At 35.9% G+C, this 23,717-nt stretch overlaps 2 protein-coding genes across 2 annotated transcripts in view; both read left to right on the forward strand.

The window, feature by feature from the left end:
* The window catches only part of LOC122738987 (corepressor interacting with RBPJ 1-like), a 65,062-nt gene extending 50,049 nt beyond the window's left edge, over window positions 1-15,013 (forward strand). Inside the window, exon 3 of the mRNA XM_043980856.1 lies at window positions 14,772-15,013. Coding sequence (XP_043836791.1) covers window positions 14,772-14,891 — 120 coding nt within the window. The 3' untranslated portion in view covers window positions 14,892-15,013. The remainder of the gene's footprint in view (window positions 1-14,771) is intronic.
* Window positions 14,897-23,717, forward strand: part of SIAH1 (siah E3 ubiquitin protein ligase 1) — a 41,897-nt gene continuing 33,076 nt past the window's right edge. Inside the window, exon 1 of the mRNA XM_043986717.1 lies at window positions 14,897-15,019. The gene's annotated coding sequence lies outside the window, so the exon portion shown is untranslated. The remainder of the gene's footprint in view (window positions 15,020-23,717) is intronic.

The following is a 23,717-nucleotide window of genomic DNA, read 5'->3' on the forward strand; positions in this document are numbered from 1 at the left end:
TGACATGCGCAGCAGGCGGACTGTTCATCTCCTCCCCAAAAGGGTGGTCCTTGAAAAACTGGCGTCTTTCAGTTATCCTAACCGACTGTTAAAAACTTTCATATTTTACCACAAAAGGACATCACAGATATCTAATCTAACCTGTCCCTGAAGAGGAATCCTGCAACATCTCACACTAGTGGTCATCCTGTCTTTGCTTAAACACTTTAATGAAGGACCACATTTTCATTTGTTCGGTTGAAGAATCAGTGTTGCAAATGGTATTGTGATAATAACACAAAAGTGTGCCATTCAGAGAAAATAAATAAGTTAATAACTTTATATATTATCATTCAAGGGTTGTGGTAGTATGATTAATATTTTGAAGCTATTTGTTGGGTTTTTTATTAGATGTTTTTCCTAAGGTTTGAATTAGTTTAATTATACGTAGATAAAATCTATTGTAAAATCAAGGTTTTGTTTCATCATTAAATATATTTGGTTTTCACATCATCAGCTATAGTGCTGCATGTATAATGATTATATGTGTCCCTCATTTAATCAAATACGGTACATAATTTTATGGACTTACTGTGAAAGATAAATTACGGTCTTCGTTACAAAGGGATTCCTTGACAGAATTCCTTGGACTCCTTAAAGCTATTTAAAGGAGGATTTGGGTTAAAGCACCGGCCCTGAATTCAGGAGTACCTGAGTTCAAATCCGGCCTCAGACACTTGACACTTACTAGCTGTGTGACCCTGGGCAAGTCACTTAACCCCCATTGCCTCGCCAAAAAAACCCCAACCCCCTCCCCCCCCCCCCAAATCTGGTCTCAGACACTTGACCCTTACTAGCTGTGTGACCCTGGGCAAGTCACGTAACCCTCATTGCCCTGCCCCCCCCCCCAAGAGGATTTGGGGTCATACAGCTTCTCAGGAAGACTTTTGTGAAGAGGAATAAAATATTTCCTGCCTTAAAGGAGCTTGCATTCCAAAACCAAGTAGAATTAGATTAACATGTATTCAAAAGTGTAGCATGTACAAATACTTTTGGTAATAGTAGTTGTTACTTATTTTCTTCTAAAAAGTCTTTTAAAAATATCTTTAGTATTTTGGGAATAAGATGAGACAATGCATAAATTTATAAGTTGTTACTATTTATTTCTTCCTATGGAGATTAGGCATTTTGTAATAGAGGCTGAAGTATAGTTATATCAATATGTAGTTCCCCCTCCCCCTTAAGAACACTGACAAATTGGAATGGAGGCAATATGAAAGTAAGACAACTTAATTTATTGGATTTTTTCCTAATTAAAAGGTTATAATTTTCTTAATATAAAAGGTTAAGCTCACCCAATTTAAATTACAGACAAGGGATATGTTACTGAATGTATTTAAAAATATACTCAAGATCTCTGTTTTGGCCAATTGAGGTAATGGTGGAAGAGAGGAGAGACTTGCAGAGAAATTTAACTTTGACTCTTAGTAACTATGGGACCATGAACAAGTCATTTAAGTTCTGAGTTTCAGTTCTCATCTGTAAAATAAAGGAGTTGAATTCCATGGTCTCTAAGTTCCCTGATAAGTTTAAAGTTTAAATATATTATCCTGTGATCTTAAGTAAAATGTTAGGGAGGAAGTCCTCTGGTGAGTGATTATGAAATTTTATTAAACTACTTTTTGGTTATAGTTTAGTTCATTTTAATTAAGTTTCTTAATATTATTACATCATAATTTGTCCTTTAAATGTGAATATTCACAACTCCTTATCAACTCTACAGACTTTCAGAAGTTGTAACCTGAATGGGATAATCAAGAAAGTCCATTGGGGTGAAATTATTCTTGGGACTGTGGTTAAAGTAATTAGAGTGTATTAATTCTGGGGCAAATTGGAAGTTTCCCCATTGCTATATTTTACAATAGTAACATCAAATTTTTTAAAAATGCCCATTTTTACACCATCAATTATATCCTTAATAGACTTTTCCCATTATCCCTTCCTTGTAACCAAGAAAAACATAAGCAAAATTGTATCAATTTGGCGATGGTGTGTGCCACATTCCTTATCCATAATTCTCCAAACATTGAATAAGCACATTTCTAAATGTCAGGCACTGTGCTAAACTGTAGAAAGACAACGAAAGGCAAAAAGTAGTTCTTAAGGAGCTCACCATCTAAAGGGGAGATAATTATGTGCAAATTGTATACACATACACATTCTGTGGATAGGTTGGGGTGCTGGCCCCACTGCTGTGCTGTTCCTCACACTCTTATGGCCTGATCCCAAGCATTTTCACAGATTGTCCCTACACCTGACCCCCCCACCCAGCTCTTTTAAATAGCATTTTTTCTGATTACATGTAAAGACAATTTTAAATATTGATTAAACATTTTTTTCTCCTTTCCTTACTTCCCCTCTCCTTAAGACAGCAAGTAATTTGATATAGGTTATGGGGGGTGGGGGCAAAAGTCATAAATATTAAATAGCTCCTTTATTTTTTGTTTTCAATTTACAATACCAAAGCATCGCTACAGTATATATAGGAAATGAATTTAAATTACATGTGAAAAATCAAATCTTGTAAATGGTAAAAAAAATAAAAAATAATTATCAAAAAGTTATTTGTGACTTTTGGCCCACCCAGTATATGCAGTCATGTAAAACATTTCCATATTAATCATGTTATAATAGAAGAAACAGACCAAAAGGGGGAAAAATACACGAAAAAAGTAAAAGTCAAAATGGTATGCTTTGATGTCCATTCAGACTCCATCAGATCTTTTTCCGGGTGTGTAAAGCATTTTTCATTATACGTTACTTGTAATTGTCTTGGATCATTGTATTGCTGAGACTAAGTCATTCATAGTCATTACAGTGTCATTGTGTACAATGTTCTACTGGTTCTGCTTACCTCATTTTGCATTAGTTCATGTAAGTTTTCCCAGGTTTTTCTGAGAGCATCTTGCTCATCATTCTTACAGAACAGTAGTATTCCATTGCATTCATATAGCACGAGTTGTTCATTCATTCTCCATTTGATGGGAATCACCTTAATTTCCAATTCTTTGCCACCACAAAAAGAGCTGCTATAAATATTTTTGTACAAGTAGGTTCTTTTCCATTTTTGTTCTTTTTTGGGATGCAGGCCTAGTAGTGGTATTGCGGGATCAAAGATTATGCACAGTTTGATTGTCCTTGGAGTATAATTCCAAATTGCTCTCCAGAATAGTTAAATCAGTTCACAACTCCACCATCACTGCATTAGTGTCCCAGTTTTCCCACAGTCCCTCCAACATTTATCATTTTCCTTATCTGACATATTAGCCAATCTGGTGTGAGGTGGTACCTCAGAGTTGTTTTACTTTGCATATCTCTAATCAACAGTGATTTAGAAAATTTTTTCATATGACTAGATCTAGCTTTGATTTCTTCATCTGAAAACTGCCTGTCATATCCTTTGACCAGTTATCAGTAGGGGGATGATTATATTCTTACAAATTTGACTAAGTTCTCTCTATATTTGAGAAAGGATGACTTTATCAGAGAAATTTGCTGTACTAATTGTTTCCCAGCTTTCTGTTTTCTTTCTGATTTTGGTTGCGTTGATTTTGTTTGTGCAAAACTTTTTTAAATTTAATATAATCAAAATTATCCATTTTACATCTCATAATGCTCTCTGTCTCTTGTTTAGTCATAAATTCTTCCCTTCTCCATAGATCTGACAAGTAAACTCTTCCTTGCTCTAATTTGCTTATGATGGTATCACCCTATATGTCTAACTTATATACCCATTTTGACCTTATTTTGGTATAAGGTCTATACATAGTATCTGCCATACTGTTTTCCAGTTTTCTTAGGAGTTTGATAAAAATCAAATAGTGAGTTCTTTCCCCAGAAACTGGGGTCATAGTATGTCTTTATGTCAGATCAGCAGTCTGAAGGCAGCACTGTTTATTTTTGCACATCCTGAGAGCTAAGAATGGTTTTTACTTTTTAAAAAGTAAAAGTTGTATTTTAAAGTGTACAAAAGCAGGCCTTTGGCCAGATTTGACCCCTCAGACCAGCTATAGTTTTTGTTGCCCCTGCTTTGCCCTCAGTAGTGGGATACCTAAATCAATGTAACAACTCTTAATATCCCTATAGGGGTGTCATTGAGAGAGTCATGGTCTTGATTAGGGTACTTTAGCATTTTCTTTTGCTTTTTTTGGTGAGGCATTTGGGGTTAAGTGAGGAGCCCAGGGTCACGCAGGTAGTAATTGTCAAGTGTCTGAGGTTGGATTTAAACTCAGGTCCTCCTGAATCCAGGGCCGGTGCTCTATCCACTTCACCAGCTAGCTACCCCATAGGATTTTCTTTAACAAAAGTTTCTGCCTACTTTGCAAACTTGTTTGTATACTTTTACGGTAATTTTCACTATAATTTATTCAGGTAGTATACTAAGTATTGGGAATACAAAGATAAACCCAACAAAACAGTCTCTTACAAGGAGTTTATATTATGTTTCATCCATTCAAGGATACTATGAATAAAAGTTGTTTTAATGCCAATTTTGAAGTCAGTTTAAAATATTAGTAAAAATTTCAGTGAATTACTTTATTGCTTAGACTAAAAAACCCAGTGATCTGAAACTTCTTTTGTTTATATATAGAAATTCAAGATGTACATGTTATTTCCTTGCCCTTGCTGAACTTACAAGATCAGGTTCATGGAATTTTCTCACATTGTGTTAATTCTTTTTGGGGAAAAAAAGAAAAATTGGTTCAATTCATTTCTAGTAATTAGTCACAGTGCATCAGATTGGACTAGTTTTACATTCAGCCATCATAGAGTTTGCAAGAATTTTAGCTTGGTTGAAGTAGTAACCCCAGGTGTGTGTAAATACTGGTAAATTTGTGCATATGGATTATATAATGTAAAAATTGTTGAAGATATGAAGAAATATAAGGTATATGTTATATGAAGGTATGCTATCTTTTTTTAATGGTCTTGGGGGGTCATTCCTGTAGGCTCAGAAGATAAAAGTGCTTTCCTCAACATTTTTTATTTCTTGAGATACCATGTATGATTACAATGATTTTGGAAATGGTAGAAGGCATAGAGTCATAGAAAAAATGCAGTTCTGCCTCAGACTCTAGGCAAGTCATTTAATGTCTGTGGTACAGTTTCCTTATATGCAAAAGAAGGATAATATTTGCATTACCTCCTTCATTGGGTTGCTTAAAGGAAAGTGTATTTATTGTAAGCATTCACAAAGAAAAAAAAACTGGAAATATAAAGAGTTACTTCTTTTTCTAGTTTAATACTACTAGGCCTTTTGTGTGTTTGTTTTTTTGATGAGGCAATTGGGGTTAAGTGACTTGCCCAGGGTCACACAGCTAGTAAGTGTTAAGTGTCTGAGGTCGGATTTGAACTCCGGTCCTCCTGACTCCAGGGTCTGTGTTCTATCCACTGAACCATCTAGCTGCCCCAGGCCTTTTGGATTTGGGGGAGAAACAGTTGTCTGTCTGGCACAGGGCTGTCAGAAACAAATTTATTTTCTAAATCTAAGATTTTTTTATGTGTGTGTATCTTGGACCCTTTTATGAGACTGGTGAAATCTGTAGATCCCTTCTCAGAATAATAATATTTTGAATACATAAAATACAAAGCATTACAAGGATTGTATTGATTGCATGTCTGGAATTCTCTTCTGTTTACCTCCTTGCCTCTGTTTCCTGGCTTCCTGTGTTTCCTTCAAGTCTCAACTAAAGTCCTATCTTCTGCAAGAAGCTTTTCTGGGTTCCCCCTCAATGCTAATTAATTAGTCTTCCCTCTCTGATTATCTCCAATTTATATTTGGTCTCTGTCTCTTTCTCATGCTGTTTGCATGTCTTCTCCTCCATTAGATTATCTTCTTGAGGGAAGGGACTGTTTTTCTTTTTCTTTGTATCTCCAGCATCTTTCACAAATGCACAAATACATATTAGGCACTTAATAAATTTGCATAGTGTGGCTATTGAAATGCAATTATCAAAATACTTTTTAAAAAAAGTTTATGGACCCCAGGCTAAGAATCCCTTAGCTTAGAGAAAAACATCCAATTTCTGGTTTACTGAAAATCCCTGTCCCTAAAGGATCAAATAAGATAGTATTTGTAAAGTGCTTAACACATAGTAGGCCCTTAATGAATGCTTATTTCCCCTGATGGTAATATTCAAGAAACCAAAAGGAAGATAACAGTGAGATAAATTTTAATTTAAAATGTTATTAGGGTTTTTTAACCAGTTGCAAAAAATATTAATGTTTAGAGCTATACCCTTGGGAATGATGTGCACCTGAAAATCAAGGTCAGGTGGTACTCAGCTATATTGATTGCTGTGGAAAATGAAAATTAAAGCAATCCGATTTTGCTATTAGATAATGCTTAAGAAAACAGCTTTAATAAAGTAGAGATATTGGTGGTGAAAGCCATACCACAGATGTTTGAGGAATGGATGGGTGGTGAGGAAATGGGAGATTGTAGTCCTTAAACATTATTAAGTGACTACTATGTGCCAGGCACTGCTAAGTGCAGGGAATACAAAGACAAAGGAAGCATTCAAATTTTTCAGTGAAAAATAATAAAAAATGTTATAGGGCTGGAAGGGCCCTCAGAAGCCATCTAGGCTAATCCCTTCATTTTACAGATGAGGAAACAGCCCAAGGAGATTACATGACTTGTCCAAGGTTGGTCAGGTAGTAAGCATCAGAAGTGGGATGGCTTAAATGATTTATTTCTGCAGTTTACTTTCTAAGAGAAAGTTACCAGTATTAAAGTGGCAACTGTAGGAATTAAAATCCAGGGAAAGGGTATTGCTTCTAGAGGCAGTAAGGAAGATAATTTAATGAAACCACTCAACCTTTTTTCACTTGGTTCTAGTATAAAACTTGTTATTCTAGACAGATGAACATTCTTCTGTTTACAGTGGCCTTGGGGATATTTGGGACTGCTGTGGAAGTTCAGGGCCAGACTAAGGAAGGCTTGGATAGTTTATTAAATTAATTATTTACAGGTTCACATTTAGGATTTGCCTGGGAATGATCCTATGGCTGGAGTTTACCTCCCAGAGATCTCTTAGATTTGGTGTGGTGACTGAGGGGCCACACTGAATTTTATAGATTTACTACCTACCAGAACTAATTTCTTTGTTCAATCCTGTATCTGAAGAAGTGCCAGATTTGCCAGTTGCTACCTATATGACCACAAGAAGTTACTTAACCTCTGGGCCTCAGTTTCTTCATTTTGTAGATAAGAGGATTTGACTAGATATTTTCTAGATATTTCAGTTTTAAATTCTAGACTACAGTGCTGTAACCATGGATTAGCTTTGACCTATTTTATAGAGAAGATGAGGGAGTAAGTGCGAGGCCATGATTCTGGATTCTACTTTGTGAAATCCCCTTGGGGAGCAGAGTTGTTCTCCCCACCCTCCACCCCATGTAAGAAGGAAAAAATAAATAAATATTTCTTATGATGTTTTTAATAGGGTTTAAAAAAATCCATGACCCTACTTTATGTTAAATTCTTAAAAATGACATGCAGAAAATTCAGCATTAAAATAGGTGATGACAGTATGGACCATAGTATGACCAATAAGCAAAAAAGCTCAGTAACATGAAGTTTATCTGTATTTTTTTTTCTTCTGTCTCTGCCAACACTTGAGGGTAAAAAAGAAAGCCCCTTTGTTCACCAAAACTTATTAGAAGATTACTGCTATAAAAATTAGAACTTGTAAGTTAGAAGTTCTAACATCTTCATTTTATTTTATTTTACTTTTTAATCATAAAAATATTTTATTTTCCAGTTACATTTTTTTGTTTGTTTTTTTGGGCAGGGCAATGAGGGTTAAGTGACTTGCCCAGGGTCACACAGCTAGTTAAGTGTCAAGTGTTTGATGCTGGATTTGAACTCATGTCCTCCTGAATCCAAGGCCAGTGCTTTATCCACTGCGCCACCTAGCTGCCCCCAATTTTCCAGTTACATGTAAAGATAGTTTTCAACATTTGTTTTCATAGGATTTTTAGTTCCAAATTGTTCTCCCTCTCTCCCTTCCCTCCCCCCTCTCCAAGACAGAAAGCAGTCTGATATAGGCTGTTATGTACTCTAATGTTGCTATCTAGCTGTACTGTCTAAAAGCTAATAAGTGGTCGCCAATAAATTATAAGCTTTAGCAAGAGTTAGACTTTTAAGCATTTATTAAGGAGAATAAGAATTTGGTGAAGAGAGAAAGAGGCCTAGATTCAGCTATCTCAGGAAGCCCGCATTTCTGCCCCACTCTCCACCAGAGTCCTGATGAAAGAGAGCCAGCCTCGCCCCTTCTTCCTCCCACAAGCCTCCTGTGAAACTGGAAACATCCCATCCACACACAGACACAGCTTGAAGCTAATTGGCTAGCAGCTTTGATAGACAGTATCCACAAGCAAACATCACTTCCTGACACCAAGGAAAAGCCACATGGCTTGCCCTCAGACACCTTTTCCTCATGGCAGAGCTTTCCTACAGTAACTCTCCAGCAGGTGGTGTCACTCCAATTGTTACTGTACAATCATATTAAACATATTTCTGCATTAGTCATATTGTGAAAGAAGCAGCAGAACACAAGAGAAAAACATCGAAAAAGAAAAACAAAACCAGCCAAAAAGTAGAAACAGTATGGTTCAATCTGCATTCATAATCCACAGTTCTTTTTTCTGCTTGTGGAGAGCATTTTCTATCATGAGTTCTTTTTTTTTTTCTTTTCTTTGAGAGGCAATTGGGGTTAAGTGACTTGCCCAGGGTCACACAGCTAGTAAGTGTTAAGTGTCTGAGGCCGAATTTGAACTCAGGTCCTCCTGACTCCAGGGCTGGTGCTCTATCCACTGCGCCACCTAGCTGCCCCTATCATGAGTTCTTTGGAATTGTCTTGGATTATTCATTGCACTTTGGAGAAGAGCCAAGTCTATCACAGTTGATCATCACACAATGTTGCTGTTACTGTGTACAATGTTCTCCTGGTTCTGCCCACTTCACTCAGCATCAGTTCGTGTAAGTCCTTCCAGGTTTTTCTGAAATCCTCTTGCTCATAGTGTCTTACAGCACATTAGTATTCCATTACATTCATATACCAAAACTTGTTTAGCCATTTTCCAATTGATGGGCATCCACTCAGTTTCCATTTCTTTGCCACCACAAAGAGAGCTGCTATAAATATTTTTGTACATGTTAGTCCTTTTCTCTCTTCTATGATCTCTTTGGGATACAGACCTAGTAGTGGTATTACTGGGTCAAAGGGTATGCACAGTCCCATAAGCCCTTTGGCTAAAGCCTTGCGGTGTAGTGGAGAGAATGCTGAATGTGGAGTTAGAAGACCTAGGTTCAGTTTCTGACTGCCACTTTGAGTGATTTTCTCTAGTCCTTTAATGTTACTGAGTCCCTAGGTGAAGCACTTTTGAACCTTAAAGCATGTATAAATGTCAGCTATTATGAATAAAATCCTCTTTCTGAAAAGTTGAAACAATGGATAAATTCAATTTTTACTGTACCATATAACATTGTGACTTAATTTCATCATATATGAAATCAACAAGAATATCTTTAAAGTGTGCTTTAGTATGTAAAAAGTGTATTTTTTTTTTCACAGTGACTTACTGCATCCTTAGTCTTTACTTAGATGGAACCAGAATTTTTCAAGCTGACTTGGCCAAAAAATACTTTTTATTATAAATCTGCAAATACTTTTGGTCTATGGGGGCATGGAATGCCCTTGGTATAAATGGGACCCTGGGACATTTTGAGCAAATCAAAGAAATTTATCCTATTTTAATATTTAGTAATTGTTCTGACTATTAGGACTCAAGGAAATAGAACCCATAGTGCTATAGGCTTGTAGATCTGAGAGTAACATCTCTGATTAAAGATTATTCTTGAGTCTGCAGTAATTAGTTGGGCCAAATAAAGATTTAATGCTACACATTCCTTTTTTCTGTATATATCAAGATCAGGTGTTGCTTTTGTTATGCAGGCATATAGTTTTCCAAGCTTCTCAGTGAAGCCCTTTCCATACATTTTGCTGTGAGAAAATTTTTCTTATTCAATAATCATTCTCTTATATTTGTCTTATTCCCCTTGTACCCTCCAATAACAGTCTTTTGGCTCAAAACCTTCAATTGGGTATTTATTATGTACCTACTCTGTAAGATCTTTAGATATAAATATGGGAAAGAGATGAAATCTTGTACATAGAACACTGTAATACAGGTTAAAGCATAAGCGGTTGGAAGAGGTAAAGGTTAGGAGAATGGGAAGGATCACTTTTTGCTGGGGGGTGGGGCACGGGTGAGGTAATTTTTAAAAGAGATTTCAAAAGATAGGTGGTGATGGATGGGGTAGTACATTGTAGCTATGAGGGCTACTGTTAAATGTAGAGGTAGAAAGTGGGCTGTGTGGGATCAAGAAATGGCAGCTTGTGCCATTTTTTTACTTAAATAGATTGATTAAACTGAAATAGTATATATTTCAACAAACCCATATTTTTTTTAAAAAAATTTTAAATTAAAAAAAAATTTTTTTAAACCCGTATTCTTAGTGAAGTGAGTTTTCCTTTCACTGGTACAAATTGCAACTCAGGCATGCCTTTTCTTCCTGTGAGACTTGTCCATTTTCTCCCATAAATCTTTCACAGGGTTTCTGAAGAATTTGCTAGGAGCCTTTTATCTCTTCATATCACATTGTAACATATAGCCATTCTATCATTTATCATTTGCTTTCATTATAAAACTAGTTCACCACCTTTTCCAGTAATACATATTTTGTACCTCTTCATGCCCAAAGTTCATAGTATATAATACGATGTGGTTTATTTATACCAGTCCTAGGTCTCTTGCTTTTTGTGTGACCTACAATTTTAATTCCACAGAGATATAGTAGTATCCTATGATTCACAGTCAAAATTACCAGAAGACAACTCAAATATTCTAATGGATCTATAATCTCATTGTTGTGTATGTTTTTTAGATCACATGCCATCTGTGGCTGCTCATCCTTTGTGACTCTTGTCCTTGTCCACTCATAAATTCATCACAGGGCATCCACCCAACCTTTAAGAATGTAAGGTTTCACTTCTTGATGTAAGGATGCTAATGGAGCACATAAGCTGTCTGTGGAATATTTCTAAACTTTGCCATGTGGTTAATCAGCCCATCTTTTTTGTTTATATATTTATTTGATGAGATCCTTTATTGTAGCTATTCTTTGTTATTTTACATACAGCCTTTTCACAACTGCCATGTGGTTTTCAGCATCTACTTCTCTGAGATGAAACATTTTTAATTCCTTGGAGAATGTAGTGTCTCAGGATTTGCAGTCATATGACATGACTACTAAGAATATTGATATTAAAAGATGGCCCTTGGTTTCTGAGAGTAGTTTGGGGTCATTAAAAGAGCTTTGTGATTTCCCAAAGGCATTCAGCTCACTCTCATAGTTTAATTTTGGGGCCAACTTATTGTCCACTTGTGGTGTGATAGATGAGCTTAATATGTCATCCATTTAATTAATTGCATGCCATAATCTTAATAATAGATATTCTTTGTCCACCTGGTTTTTGTGTGGTGAGAATAAACTTGAGTGGTTATATATTTTGTCCAGGAGGCTTTGCAGTATTCCAAGGCTTGATACAACCGGTATCACGATATACGCAGAAAGGAGAATCTGAAAGACATACTCTATAGAGAATTCCTTTTTGACTTACACTCTTTGCTGTACTTCTTCTGTGACATTGGTCAACAGCTTTGGTGAAAATACTGGAAGAACATTGGATTTTGTTTCAGGGAGAAGCATAGAGTAATTGAAAATTATCACTTTTCAAATATGTTGACACTACAGAGAACTTACTGACCATCCTCAGTATTAACATCAAATGAAGTATAAAATGGGAACACATGCTCAATAAAGATATTTGTCAGTGTAATGGAAGGTATCTTATTGCAGTGAAGAATTCCTTACAGATTGCAGTGTCCTCAAGATCCAAATGAGGCAGCTTGGTGGCATAGAGTACAGCACTGGGATAGGAAGACCTGAGTTCAAATCCAACCTTAGATGATTTTGTAGGTTTATGATATTGGACCAGTTATTTGACCTGTATTTGCCTATTGTCTTCAACTGCAAAAAGGATATAATAGGACCTATTTCCCAGGGTTGTTGTCAGGATAAAAATGAAATAACATTTGTAAGGTGCTTAGCATAGTGCCTGGCACATAGTAGATACTATATTAAATACTAGGTTTTGTTGTTATTATATCTACACCTGTTTGTGGATGTGTTGATTACATCTAGACCTAGAACATTATGGAACCTTCCAAATGAGATGCAAAAATTTTTTCCCTCGAGTTCAGCTTAACTATCCCTACAGGAAAAAGAACAAATTATGTTTATTCTCTGATATGACATATTTGAATGGATTTGTAGCACAGATATTGCTGATAGAGGATGAACTGGATCTACAATATATGTAAAACACTATTATAAATGTTATCTGTAATGAAAAAGTATTCTTAGAGAGTTTAAATTTAAAATCTTTGTTTTAGAAATGAGTATTTACTAAGATCTTATAAGAAGAGTTAGTACAAATATTCCCCCAAGAGTCTGAGACACAGTCTCATACAGATTCTAGGAGAGAGTGGGTTCAATTTGAATATTCAGAGGAGGCCCAACTCTAGGCCTGTCTCAACTCTAGCAAGCTTAAAGTATAAAATGCATCCAGGTGGTTGTTGGTATTATTATTTGCATTAAATTTAAAATCTTAAAAGACCAAGAGTAACATGATGGAAGTAGGTATTATAACTTGTCAGTATAGCATAACTTATCTGTCTACCATATGATACGATATTTCTAAAGGAAACAATTAGGCTTTAGGGCATAACAGACCAAATATACATGTGATCTCTTTGATTCTCTTGCACAGTCTTAGCAGTAATGATCAACCATTGAATTTGATCCAACAGTATCTTCCTCCTGACAAAAAAAATGGTTGATTCAAGATGCAGAATGAGACATATTTTGGACATGGCTAGCGTAGGATTTTACTAGACTATGCATATTTACTTACAAGGTATTTAATTTTCTTTTTTTCAATTAGGTAGAGAGAAGGGATACTAGGTGTAGGATTTCCTGTTTCCCTCTCCTCCCCCCAATGAGAAAAGGACAGTTATTCCATTGTATGCAGAAAGTCACCCTGTCTTTCATAACTTTTCTTTTTTGTTCAGACCTATGATTTTTTAAAATAGAGGAACACTCAGTAGGAAACTTCCTTTACCAATGTAGATCTGGACCTGTTGCATGATTTATAGGTTTAAAGAGTTTCTTGGAGTACTGAGAAACTAATTGAAGTGGCACAGCCAGTAAAACATGAGGAAATACTTGAATCTTTATATGTCTCAATTTCCTTTTAAAAAACATTTTTTGTAAAATTTTATTATTAACTTTACAGATAGGAACATTTCAATATAAAAAGAGTAAAAGGATTCTAAGTGAAATCTCTTATTATGTATAGCTTGTTTAAGTATATATAAAATTTAACACAAGTAACAACATTCTCTTTCTTCTCTGGTTCCTTCTGAACTTCCATAGTTTTTAAAAATGATTTTTATTGATGCTCATCTCTTCCCTTTCCCACTTTTATTGTTTTTTTGGGGACAACACTATCACTAGTCTAATTTCCCCATCCCCTAGTATAGTTAAGATGAACAGAGTCACATATTGGCCAGATATGAAAATGTGTCTCAGTTTGCACCTCTGGTCTATCATTGAAGCACAATTCATTGTCTTTTAGAGTCGTGATTAGTTATGGCATTGATTAGAGTTAAGTCTTTCCTAGTTGTTTTTACAATATTGCTTAAGTGTTTTGCTTTCTTCATTTTTTATCAGCTCATACAGTTTCCCTAGGTTTCCTTGATCAGTCATTTACTTGTTTACTGAAATTTCATTAAAATTCCAAAATATCTTGTTATTTAAGTTGAAATTATTTAAATAAATTATTTATATATATTTGCAATATAATTTATGTCAAATTATGTATTCACTTTACATCATCTTGGTTTTTTCAGATTAATTTCACAATTATATTATCTAATGGAATTATTTTAGTCACCAAAAAAAACTGTTGCTTTAAAGTTATAGGCACCATAGTTTTAGTCCACAAAGAGTAATTGAATTGTTCAATGTCGCACAGTGATTTTGTAAATAATAGTAAATAACGGACCTGGGATTTGAACCCAAGGTTTCTGATGCCAAATTCTATGCTTGTTGAAGGATTTTTTTTTAAGTATCCCAGTATTATTATTGAGGAAGCTTCTGTCTTAAGGTAAATATACTGCCACTTTAAGCTTTGAAGGCAGTTGAAAGAGTATTGAATTAGATAAGTACTGAGAAAGTGGTATGTTATAGTGGAAATAGTGGTATTTATATTTATGATTTGCAAATACCTTTCATAGATTATCTTATTTGAACCTTATACCAAACAATCCTGCAATGTGAGTATGAGTACAGAGGTTCAGAGAATAATTAGGTTGTTTTGAATTTGTTTTTATCCTGACTCCAAGTCATTTTCTTTTTCCAGTAGAGGCAGCATGGCATAATTGATGGAGTGTTGAATTTGAATCAGGAACACGGGGCTTTAACTCTCTCTTTAGACTTTTTTTTTTTTTAATCTTTGTGGCCCTGAGCAAAGATAGAAAAGATCTGTGAAGGTTTTTTTTTTCTTTTTTTAAAGAGCAAACTCTTTTTTCACCATCAGGAACAGTGGAGTGATTACATTTGGACTCAACATTCCAGTCTAAGGAGTGCTTATAGAAGAAGTGAAAATGGCACTAAGGAGAACAATATGAGAAAAGCAGTTAGACTACAACAAATATAAACAGAGAAGAGGTCTGTGCCGAAGTTATCACAGTATTATTGATGGATTCATTTTCAAGGTATCTGAAGGAAGAGGAGATACCAGAGGCAAGCAAAAAATACCCTCAGACCTTATTTTTATCAAAAAAGGTAACCAAGAGAACATCAATAACTACCAACCCATCTGCTTACTTCATCATCTACAAAATTTTTATGAGAATAATGCACATATATTTAGGACATTTTCATTCATTCATTGATTTATTTGTTTAGAATTTTTCCCAAGTTACATGTAAAAACAAATTTTCACATCAATTTTTAAAACTTTGTGTTCCAATTTCTCTTTCTCTCTCCCTCCCCACCCCCCCCTTAAGAACTCAAGCAATTCATTATAAGTCATACATGTGCAGTCGTGCAAAACATTTCCATATTAGGTTATGAAAGAAAACAGACAAAAAAAACTTTAGAAAAAGAAACCAACAAAAAAAAAATTATACTTCAGACTATCGATACCGTCAGTTCTTTCTCTGCAGATGGATTGCATATTTCATAAGTCCTTCTGATAGCATCCTGTTCATCATTTCTTACAGCACAATAGTGTTCCATCCTAGTCTCATCCCACAATTTGTTCAGCCATTCCCCAATTTATGGGCATCACCCCAATTTCGAATTCAACTTTTTAAAAAAATAATCTCTTTTAGGATACCATCCTAGTAGTGATATTGCTAGGTTGAAGAGTATCCATGGTTTTATAGTAGGACATTTTAATGATAGTATTAGAAGGAAGCAGATTTTTGCAAATAACATTCCACTGTTGAGCACATCTTTACTATCACATAATTTATTGCAATATTCCATTGTGGTTATTCAACTATTAAAAAGGAAACTAAGCATTTAGTTTGTTGTAGAGCAAAATGTAACCTTAAAAGCCCTCATGAACATGATGTTTTCTTATGCATATATTAAAATTACACACGATTTCTTTGAAAGACACAAGTGTCTTTTTTGACTGTCTAAAAATTAATATTAACTGAAATATAACAAATAGGGACATAGCCTTCAAAAAGATGTTTACTCTTGTTGGAGGGGAGATCCAATACAGATTTGAAGTTGAGTAGAGATTCTGCAGAGATATTGAGGGTCTCTAGATAGTCCTATTTGTGGACAACATGGTGCTGATTGTATCAAAGCCCAGAACATTGTAGAACCTCCTAAATGGATTCATAATTACTTGGGAGTTAGACCCAACTATCTATGCAGGAAAAACCAAGTAGCTGAAGAATTTCTGTTGGGTAGACCAGTGGTCTAGCCCTGGCATGACCTGGCATGATTCCAAGTGGTATGTGATAAGTCAGAATATGGAAGACGGCTTAAGTTCTGTCTTCTGCTTCAGTTGAAGGGCTTTCTCCAACATAACTATACCTATTCTTCACACATTATTATTCAGACACTCTTGTATTTTGCCCTTCTGCTTCTGTGGAAGTTTCCAGTCTTCCTCTTGTACTGAAGTATTTGCATCTGAGGGCAGTTAAAGCTTAACTGTAATCAAGCCACCCAAAGCAAAAGCTGTGCAGATGCCACTGGGAAATTTTACATCCCACCCCACCCCTTCCATCTCTATTGCTCATTACTTTGAGTTGGTTGTATGGTCATTTGCACACTTGGAAAGGTGGGCTTATATCTGCCGCATGAATTGGGAATTAAGAAATGATACCATTCACTAAAGACTGGACTAGATATGTAAGGTCCCAGAAACAGCTAGGTGGAACAGTGAATTGAGCTCACTGGGCCTGAAATCACAAAAACCAGAGTTCAAATTTATTCCCAGACATTAATTACTGTGTTACCCTGGTCAAGTCATTTAACCTATGTCTACCTCAGTTTCTTCAACTGTAAAATGGGGATAGTAATAGTGTTACCTCTTAGTATTATGGGGATCAAATGAGATATTTGCAAAATGACTATCATAGTGCCTGATACATAGTAGGCACTTTCTAAATGCTTGTTCCTTTCCTCCTTCCAAGTCTAGACCTGTGATCCTGTGGACTAATTATTTGCAAATAATTATTATTTGCAAGTTGGCCCTGTCTCTTAGGACAGAAAGGGAGTTTTTGAAAATAATGAAAATTCTGTTACTAATATTTTTAGTGAAAGCAAAAAGGGTTTCTTTACTGCTAAGAAAGTTTAAAAGTAGAAATATTTTATATTTTATCTCTATCATAATCTTTACTTTCTGTTTTTTGAGGCAGTTAGATGACACAGTGAACAGTATATAGGACTTGGAACAAGGAAGACCTAAGTTTATATCCTGGCTCAGACACTTACTAGATTACTAGCAGTGTGTCTTTGCCAAATCATTTAGCCTTTCTGTGTCTTAGTTATTTCATCTGTAAAATGGAGATGATAATAATAAATAACACCTATCTCATGGGGTTGGTGTGAGGATCAAATGAGATAACATGTGCAAACCTTAAAGTGATAAACTCTGGCTATTGTTATCTACTAGTTCTTACACAATTGGGGAGTGGGGGACAAGGCAATGAGGGTTAAGTGACTTGCCCAGGGTCACACAACTAGTAAGTGTCAAGTGTCTAAGGCCAGATTTGAACTCAGGTCCTCCTGAATCCAGAGCCACTGCTCTATCCACTGTGCCACCTAGCTGCCCCCTTATGTAATATATTGGTATCTAATAGTGTAGTGGCTATATATGCACACATGTATACATATATATTTCTAAATCTATATTAGAGGTGTGTGTATTCAAAAATTTTTTACTGATAGTACTCCATCAAAAAAGTTTGTAGACCATTGGTTTAGATTGTGATATGCATATGAAGGTATTTTCTATAGATCTTGTTTATCTGTACTATATCTATGACAAGACACTGCATACAGAAATGAATTGGGCACAGAATTAAACAGGTAGAGAACAGGCTGCATAATCTTTGAGAAACTGTAGTTTTAATGTTTACAAACATCTCCAAAGCAAAAATATATATTTTTTTACTATAAGTATTTTTCCTGTGATCTATGTCTGCAAGTCATGGAGTACAATAGTCTCTGAAGAATTGAAATTAGAATATTACTTCAAGGGCAATGAAAAGGCACAATCAATTAATTGGATATTTATTACCTGCCTGCTATATGCCAGGTACTGTGTGAGGCACCTAGTGTACAGAGAATAAAGCAACCCATACTTGCCAAAGAGCTGAAGGGGGGGTCTAAGCTGGTTGCTATAGCTTATAAGCAAGGAATTATGAAGAATTAGTGTGATGGATGTCATCAGATAAATGTATGAGGGGGAAAATATGGGCTAATGAATGGCTGGTGCAGTGGAGAGCTGGTGTCATGATGTCAAGAGAATGTTAGGAAGGCCTCTAGCATGTTGAGTAGACCCACTGTTGCAAACTGGGAAGGCATGAACAGGAGTCATACATGATAGGCAAGCATTAATGTTTTGTTATCTGTATTGTAGGAAGGAATACCCACATTGATGAGATCATAGAGCCATCTGAACATGCCCTAGGCAGGGTGGCCCTAAGCAGGGTGTTGGGAGATTAAAAAAAAACCCACCTAGAATCTTGTAGGGATTTCATGTAGGGTATGTTAACCTTATTAAATGTTTCATCTTGAGAAAATAACCTCCTTGATTATTGAATCATAGAAGTTATGTTACTATGGCTTTTATTTCCATCACTCTTTTTGAATGATATTTTGATCCACACGTGTGTCTGCATGTACCTAAGGGTATATAATTAGTCAATATAGCTTATGATCCAAAAGAAAAATGTGAATTTTACAATGAGGGAAAACACTATCTTTTTTTTTTTCCTTTTTGGGGCATTGAGGGTTAAGTGACTTGCCCAGCTAGTGTATCTTTTTTAAAAAAATAAACTTTATTGGTTGATATTTTTATGTTTATATTATCTTTATTTCTCATTTTATTCCCCCTTCTTTCTTCTTCTGAACTTCCCCATTACTGTGAAGTGTTCCACCATTCTCCAAGTCACCCATGCTCACACTTACATGCACTCCCCCTCCCCCCAATCTAACATGTTAACATGCCAGATGTTGCTGTTTCTACCTTCACTACATCTCATATTTATCCCTTTCCTCTCCTCTCCCCCTCATCCAGGCCTTCATGAACTCATGCCTAGATTGTTGGAATAGCTTTCTGGTTGGGCTTTCTGCCTTAAATCTCTCTCTATTACAATCTGTCTTCCACTCAGCCCCTAAAATAATCTTGAAGTGGAAATCTGTCCATTTCACACTCCCCCCCCCCCCCCAAGTCATTCAATCGCAATGGTTCCTTATTGCCTTCAGGATCAAATATAAAATCCTCTGTTTAAAGCCTTCAACCTGAACTATTCTTATCTTTCAGGTATTATAATTTTTACCTATCCATGTGAGAATAGAAGCAGGTTTCCCCCCATGCCCCATGCCTCCTCACTAGTCTTACTTCCATCTTTACAACCTTCATTCCAGGAAGCAACCCTTATGGAGAAGGAGCTGGACATCCACACTATCTGTCAAACAACTGCCACTCACAGGGCAGGCAAGCTAGTTTAACTAGAGCAGCAGTGCAGGACACCCTGAGAGGAAGGAGTAGCATATGCTAGACAAGTTGAAGCACTACTACCACTTTGACCACCATCTCCCCTTTGACTCAGGTGGAGGAGATAGCCCATGACCCTGGATCCAAGAGGCTTGAGAATAGCAGTATTCTCCAGACTATTGGGGACTGCTTCCAGCCTCTCTTAAAGTCATTGAGAGGAGAAATCATTGTGGAAAATGGGACCCAACTTCTTATTACCACTAGCAAAAACTGCTGACCAACTGCCACCAACAGGTAGATAGACAAAAGAACCCTTTCAGTTGGAGCATCTCCCCTTCACATCCCCCTCCCAGATTATTGGTCCTGTTTCCCACCTAGCTCTTAGAGCCATCATCCATGGAAGCAACTCATGTGGGGAAGGTGGGGTTAGCCATCCCCACCAATTGCTACCTACAGGGCAGGCAAACCAGCCTAGTTAAAGGATCAGGGAATCCTAAGGGGAAGATGAGAGCATGTGCCAGGCAAGTTGAACCACTACCACCTTCTTGACATCTCTTCTCAGATCCTCATGGAGACAGTCCAGAATCTTGAACCCAAGAGCCTTTTGAATAGCAATGTTTATAGCTCAGTATTTGCAGTCTTCATCTTGGTAAACAACCCTTATGGAGATACAGCTTGGAATCTACTCCCAGGTGCCATAGCACATCTATTGAACACTCAGAAGAAAATTCTTGTCATTCAAAAGCATTCTCACTGTCACAAACTAATATGTTATTACTGGAAATGAGAGAGAAGAAGAGTTAACCATTAGCTTTGCCATTGTACCTTAAGTGTCAGAAGACCTTTCCATCCTGTTTACAGATAAAAAGTAAATAGTATTTGTAATTGAATCTATGTAGATATTGTGAGTGCTTTGGCAGATTAAAATTCTCAGGTGTTTTTTGTATTTGATAGTTATTTTGAATGGAACATTTCTTTATTCCTAGTTGGATTCATCTCTTTTTAAGAACAAGATTTTTTTTTAAAGTTTGTTTTTTTAAATCCTCACTGTGACTTTTAATTACTTTAGATCCTCCTTCAACTCAGACTCTGATTTTAGACCAATATTCAGCTTGCTCTTTCTTGATTGCATTTTGTTCAGTTTAGTTTATCCTTTTATGTGTTCCATTCTACTTCAGTATCATTGGGAGTCCCTTATTTTAACCCACTTCCCTCCTTTACAGGCTTGTGTTTCCCTCTGACTTTGTTCATAAACCTGTGCCATGTCAGTACTTGGGTATTCATATTAATGTGTTTGTTGATTTGCAAATATGCAGTTTAAAAAAAACTGTATAGTTCTATTCCTCCACTATGATGTATCTTAAGTAACAACTTTTCATCTTTTTTTGAATTCTGCCTCTTCACCCCCAATTTTTACTCTTAATTAAATCTTGATTCTTCATCTTTCATTGCCCTGCCCTACTTCTTGACTCTAATTCTGTTTGATCCTTGTTCCCCTTTCATATAATATATCCACATAATATCTTCCAGATAATATGAACTGGGTTCTACTAATATATGGTCTATATACTCTTTTTTTTTTTTTTGTGGGGCAATGGGGGTTAAGTGACTTGCCCAGGGTCACACAGCTAGTAAGTGTCAGGTGTCTGAGGCCAGATTTGAACTCAGGTCTTCCCGAATCCAGGGCCCTTGCTTTATCCACTGCACCACCTAGCTGCCCCTGGTCTATATACTCTTAAAAGTATGGGGGGAGAGGAGAGATAAGTATTAATTTTTAATTCTTACTTGCCACTTATTCTGTGACTTTTGATAGATAAAGCCTAGAAGAGGAAAGTAATTTAGTTTCTTCTTCTGTAAAATAAGCATCTGGATTAGATGATTAGTAAGGCCCTTTCTAGTTAAATAATTTATGACTAAGAGTGATAAATAGCACTCTAAGCAAGGTGGGCAGGTTCTATCTAGTTAATTTTTTTTTTAACAGCACCTAGTACAGTAATAAATACACGAAAGTCCTTAGTCGTCTTCAGTGATAATTTCTCTTGATAGTCTGAGAAGTCAGGAAGTCCATGGGTAACCATAAAGAAGTGTTACTGTGACATGGACCCAATTTCTAAATCAGATTGACTTGTACTGTTGGCATTTCTTTGTCTGTATATCAGTTAGTCAGCATATATTCTGTATTGCCTAATATGTACCTCAGTTTGTCTTCTTCAGTCAATATCTTGTGTTGTACTGCACAGTTTCTTACTTTTATTATTACTTTTCATCTTCTCTGTCTTGCCTAATGAAACCAAACTTTAATTTTTCAGAACTTTGAAAAGTATTTTTTTTTGTTTTTATATCATCTTCATTTTGTCATCTCAAAATATCTCTACCACCTCTGTCCTCAACTAGCCATTCCTTTCCTTGTAACAAGAAATAAAAATGAAAGGGCTGAGGGGAGCAATTGATTAAAAGTAATTAGCATATTAACTGAATTTAACAGTATGTGTTATATTCCACATCAGTACTCATCTATTACTCCCTCCCCCCACCCCCCCAAGAGAGGGATGTGTTTTCTTATCACTTCAAGAACAGGTTTGGCCATTAAAATTACATATTATTCAGTTTCATTTTCCCCCATTCTTTCTGTTTACATAGTTGTAGCCACTGAAAGCCTAAAGAGCTAGAAGATCCTCTAATCGAATAAGATGATATTTGTAAAGTGCTTAGCACAATTCCTAGCACATGGTAGGCAATATATAAATAATTATTCTATTTCCCTCTCCCATCCCCTCTAGTTAAATAATTCAGGCCAAAGGTTCCTACTTATAAGGATTTATTTTGAAAATGTGTGTATTAGGCCCCTGAGAATCCAAACTGCTAAATGATCCCTTCATAATTAATACGTTCTTTTCACCAGTGTTCCTCTTATCACAGTGATGACCAATATTAGGGAACTGCATACTCTGTCCAAATCTCCACATAAGGGTGGAATGTTTTTCTTGTACTTAGTAACAAGTAATTCAACCTAACTGCCCTTCGTTATGCTATATGTACTAGTTGGAAATTGCTTGTAATCATAGCTCTTTTGCTGGCAAAAGGATAACTCTGCCAGTTCAACAGTTCTCCCTGTAATTGCTTATGATAACAATTAAAATGTCTGACAGATTTAAATTAAAATAGTGAAGTTTGTTTCACATAATTTTGTATCTTGTTTTCCTGGTTTTTCTTCATTTTCTATCATTTCATTTCTCTTCCCATGCTTCTATACAATCTTCATATTTTTTTTTCTAGCATAGTAATACTGCATTACATTTATGTGCTATGATTTGTTTTGCTATTTCTCTATCAGTGAACATCTACTTTGTTTCTAGTTCTTTGCTAACACAGAAATGCTGCTGTGAATATTTTGATCTGTATGGGAACTTCACAAAAAATATTAGAAACAAAGAATATAAGGAAAAGGATATCCAATGATTATAGTTGACATAAAAGGATTTTGCTTCACAGCTGACTATAATAGGAGAATTCAGGTTGTGAATGGTTGAAGAACTCATCAAATGTTTCATATAATGGGTGGCAAGGGAATGAGTCTCCCAAGTTAGATTTCTTTAGCAGAAACCACTTTGTCTTTCAGTATCACCAACAGCCTTTTCTTTCCTGTTACTTAGGAACTAAGTAAAAAAAGTATGTTGATGGTTAGGCTGTCCTTAACCTTCAAGAGAAGTAGCCAGTCACTGGCACTCTCATAGCTGCTGTAGCTGGTTGGGGATCATAATGTCTTTTATTATTACTCTTTGTACTATTGAAACCTAGTAGCTTTACCTTTTAGCAGCCCTGGAAGCTGGTTATGTGCAGCACCCATTTAGTTTTCCACCTCCATCATTTCCCCATGTCTAAATGTAGCTGTTGAACGGTTTCCTCCTCTACCCCTTCCACTACCCAGCTAGCTGGGTGTAGACAACATTGAAGAAATTTATATTTAGCAACTGCTGTGGGATTTGTTGGGTTTTTTCCCCCTTCCTTTTTCTCATCTGTTTTAATAATCTGATAATTTAGCACATGGTTAAGATACTTTAAAAGAAACGCTATGCAGCTTCGATTTGACTAATGCAGTTTAACAAACTGAAATGTATTACCACTATTTATGCCATATATTTGGAGAAAAACTAACGAATTTGAGGATCTATAACACTCAGTATCAGCCAGTTCTAAAAATTCTGATAATCTTTATATCTGTATGGAAAATTAACTTAATAGTTTTGTCCCATCTTTAAAGGCATTTTCAGTTATTTTCAGTTCTGGGTACCA

This window comes from Dromiciops gliroides, chromosome 2 (assembly GCF_019393635.1).
Source record: "Dromiciops gliroides isolate mDroGli1 chromosome 2, mDroGli1.pri, whole genome shotgun sequence".
Classification (NCBI taxonomy): domain Eukaryota; kingdom Metazoa; phylum Chordata; class Mammalia; order Microbiotheria; family Microbiotheriidae; genus Dromiciops; species Dromiciops gliroides.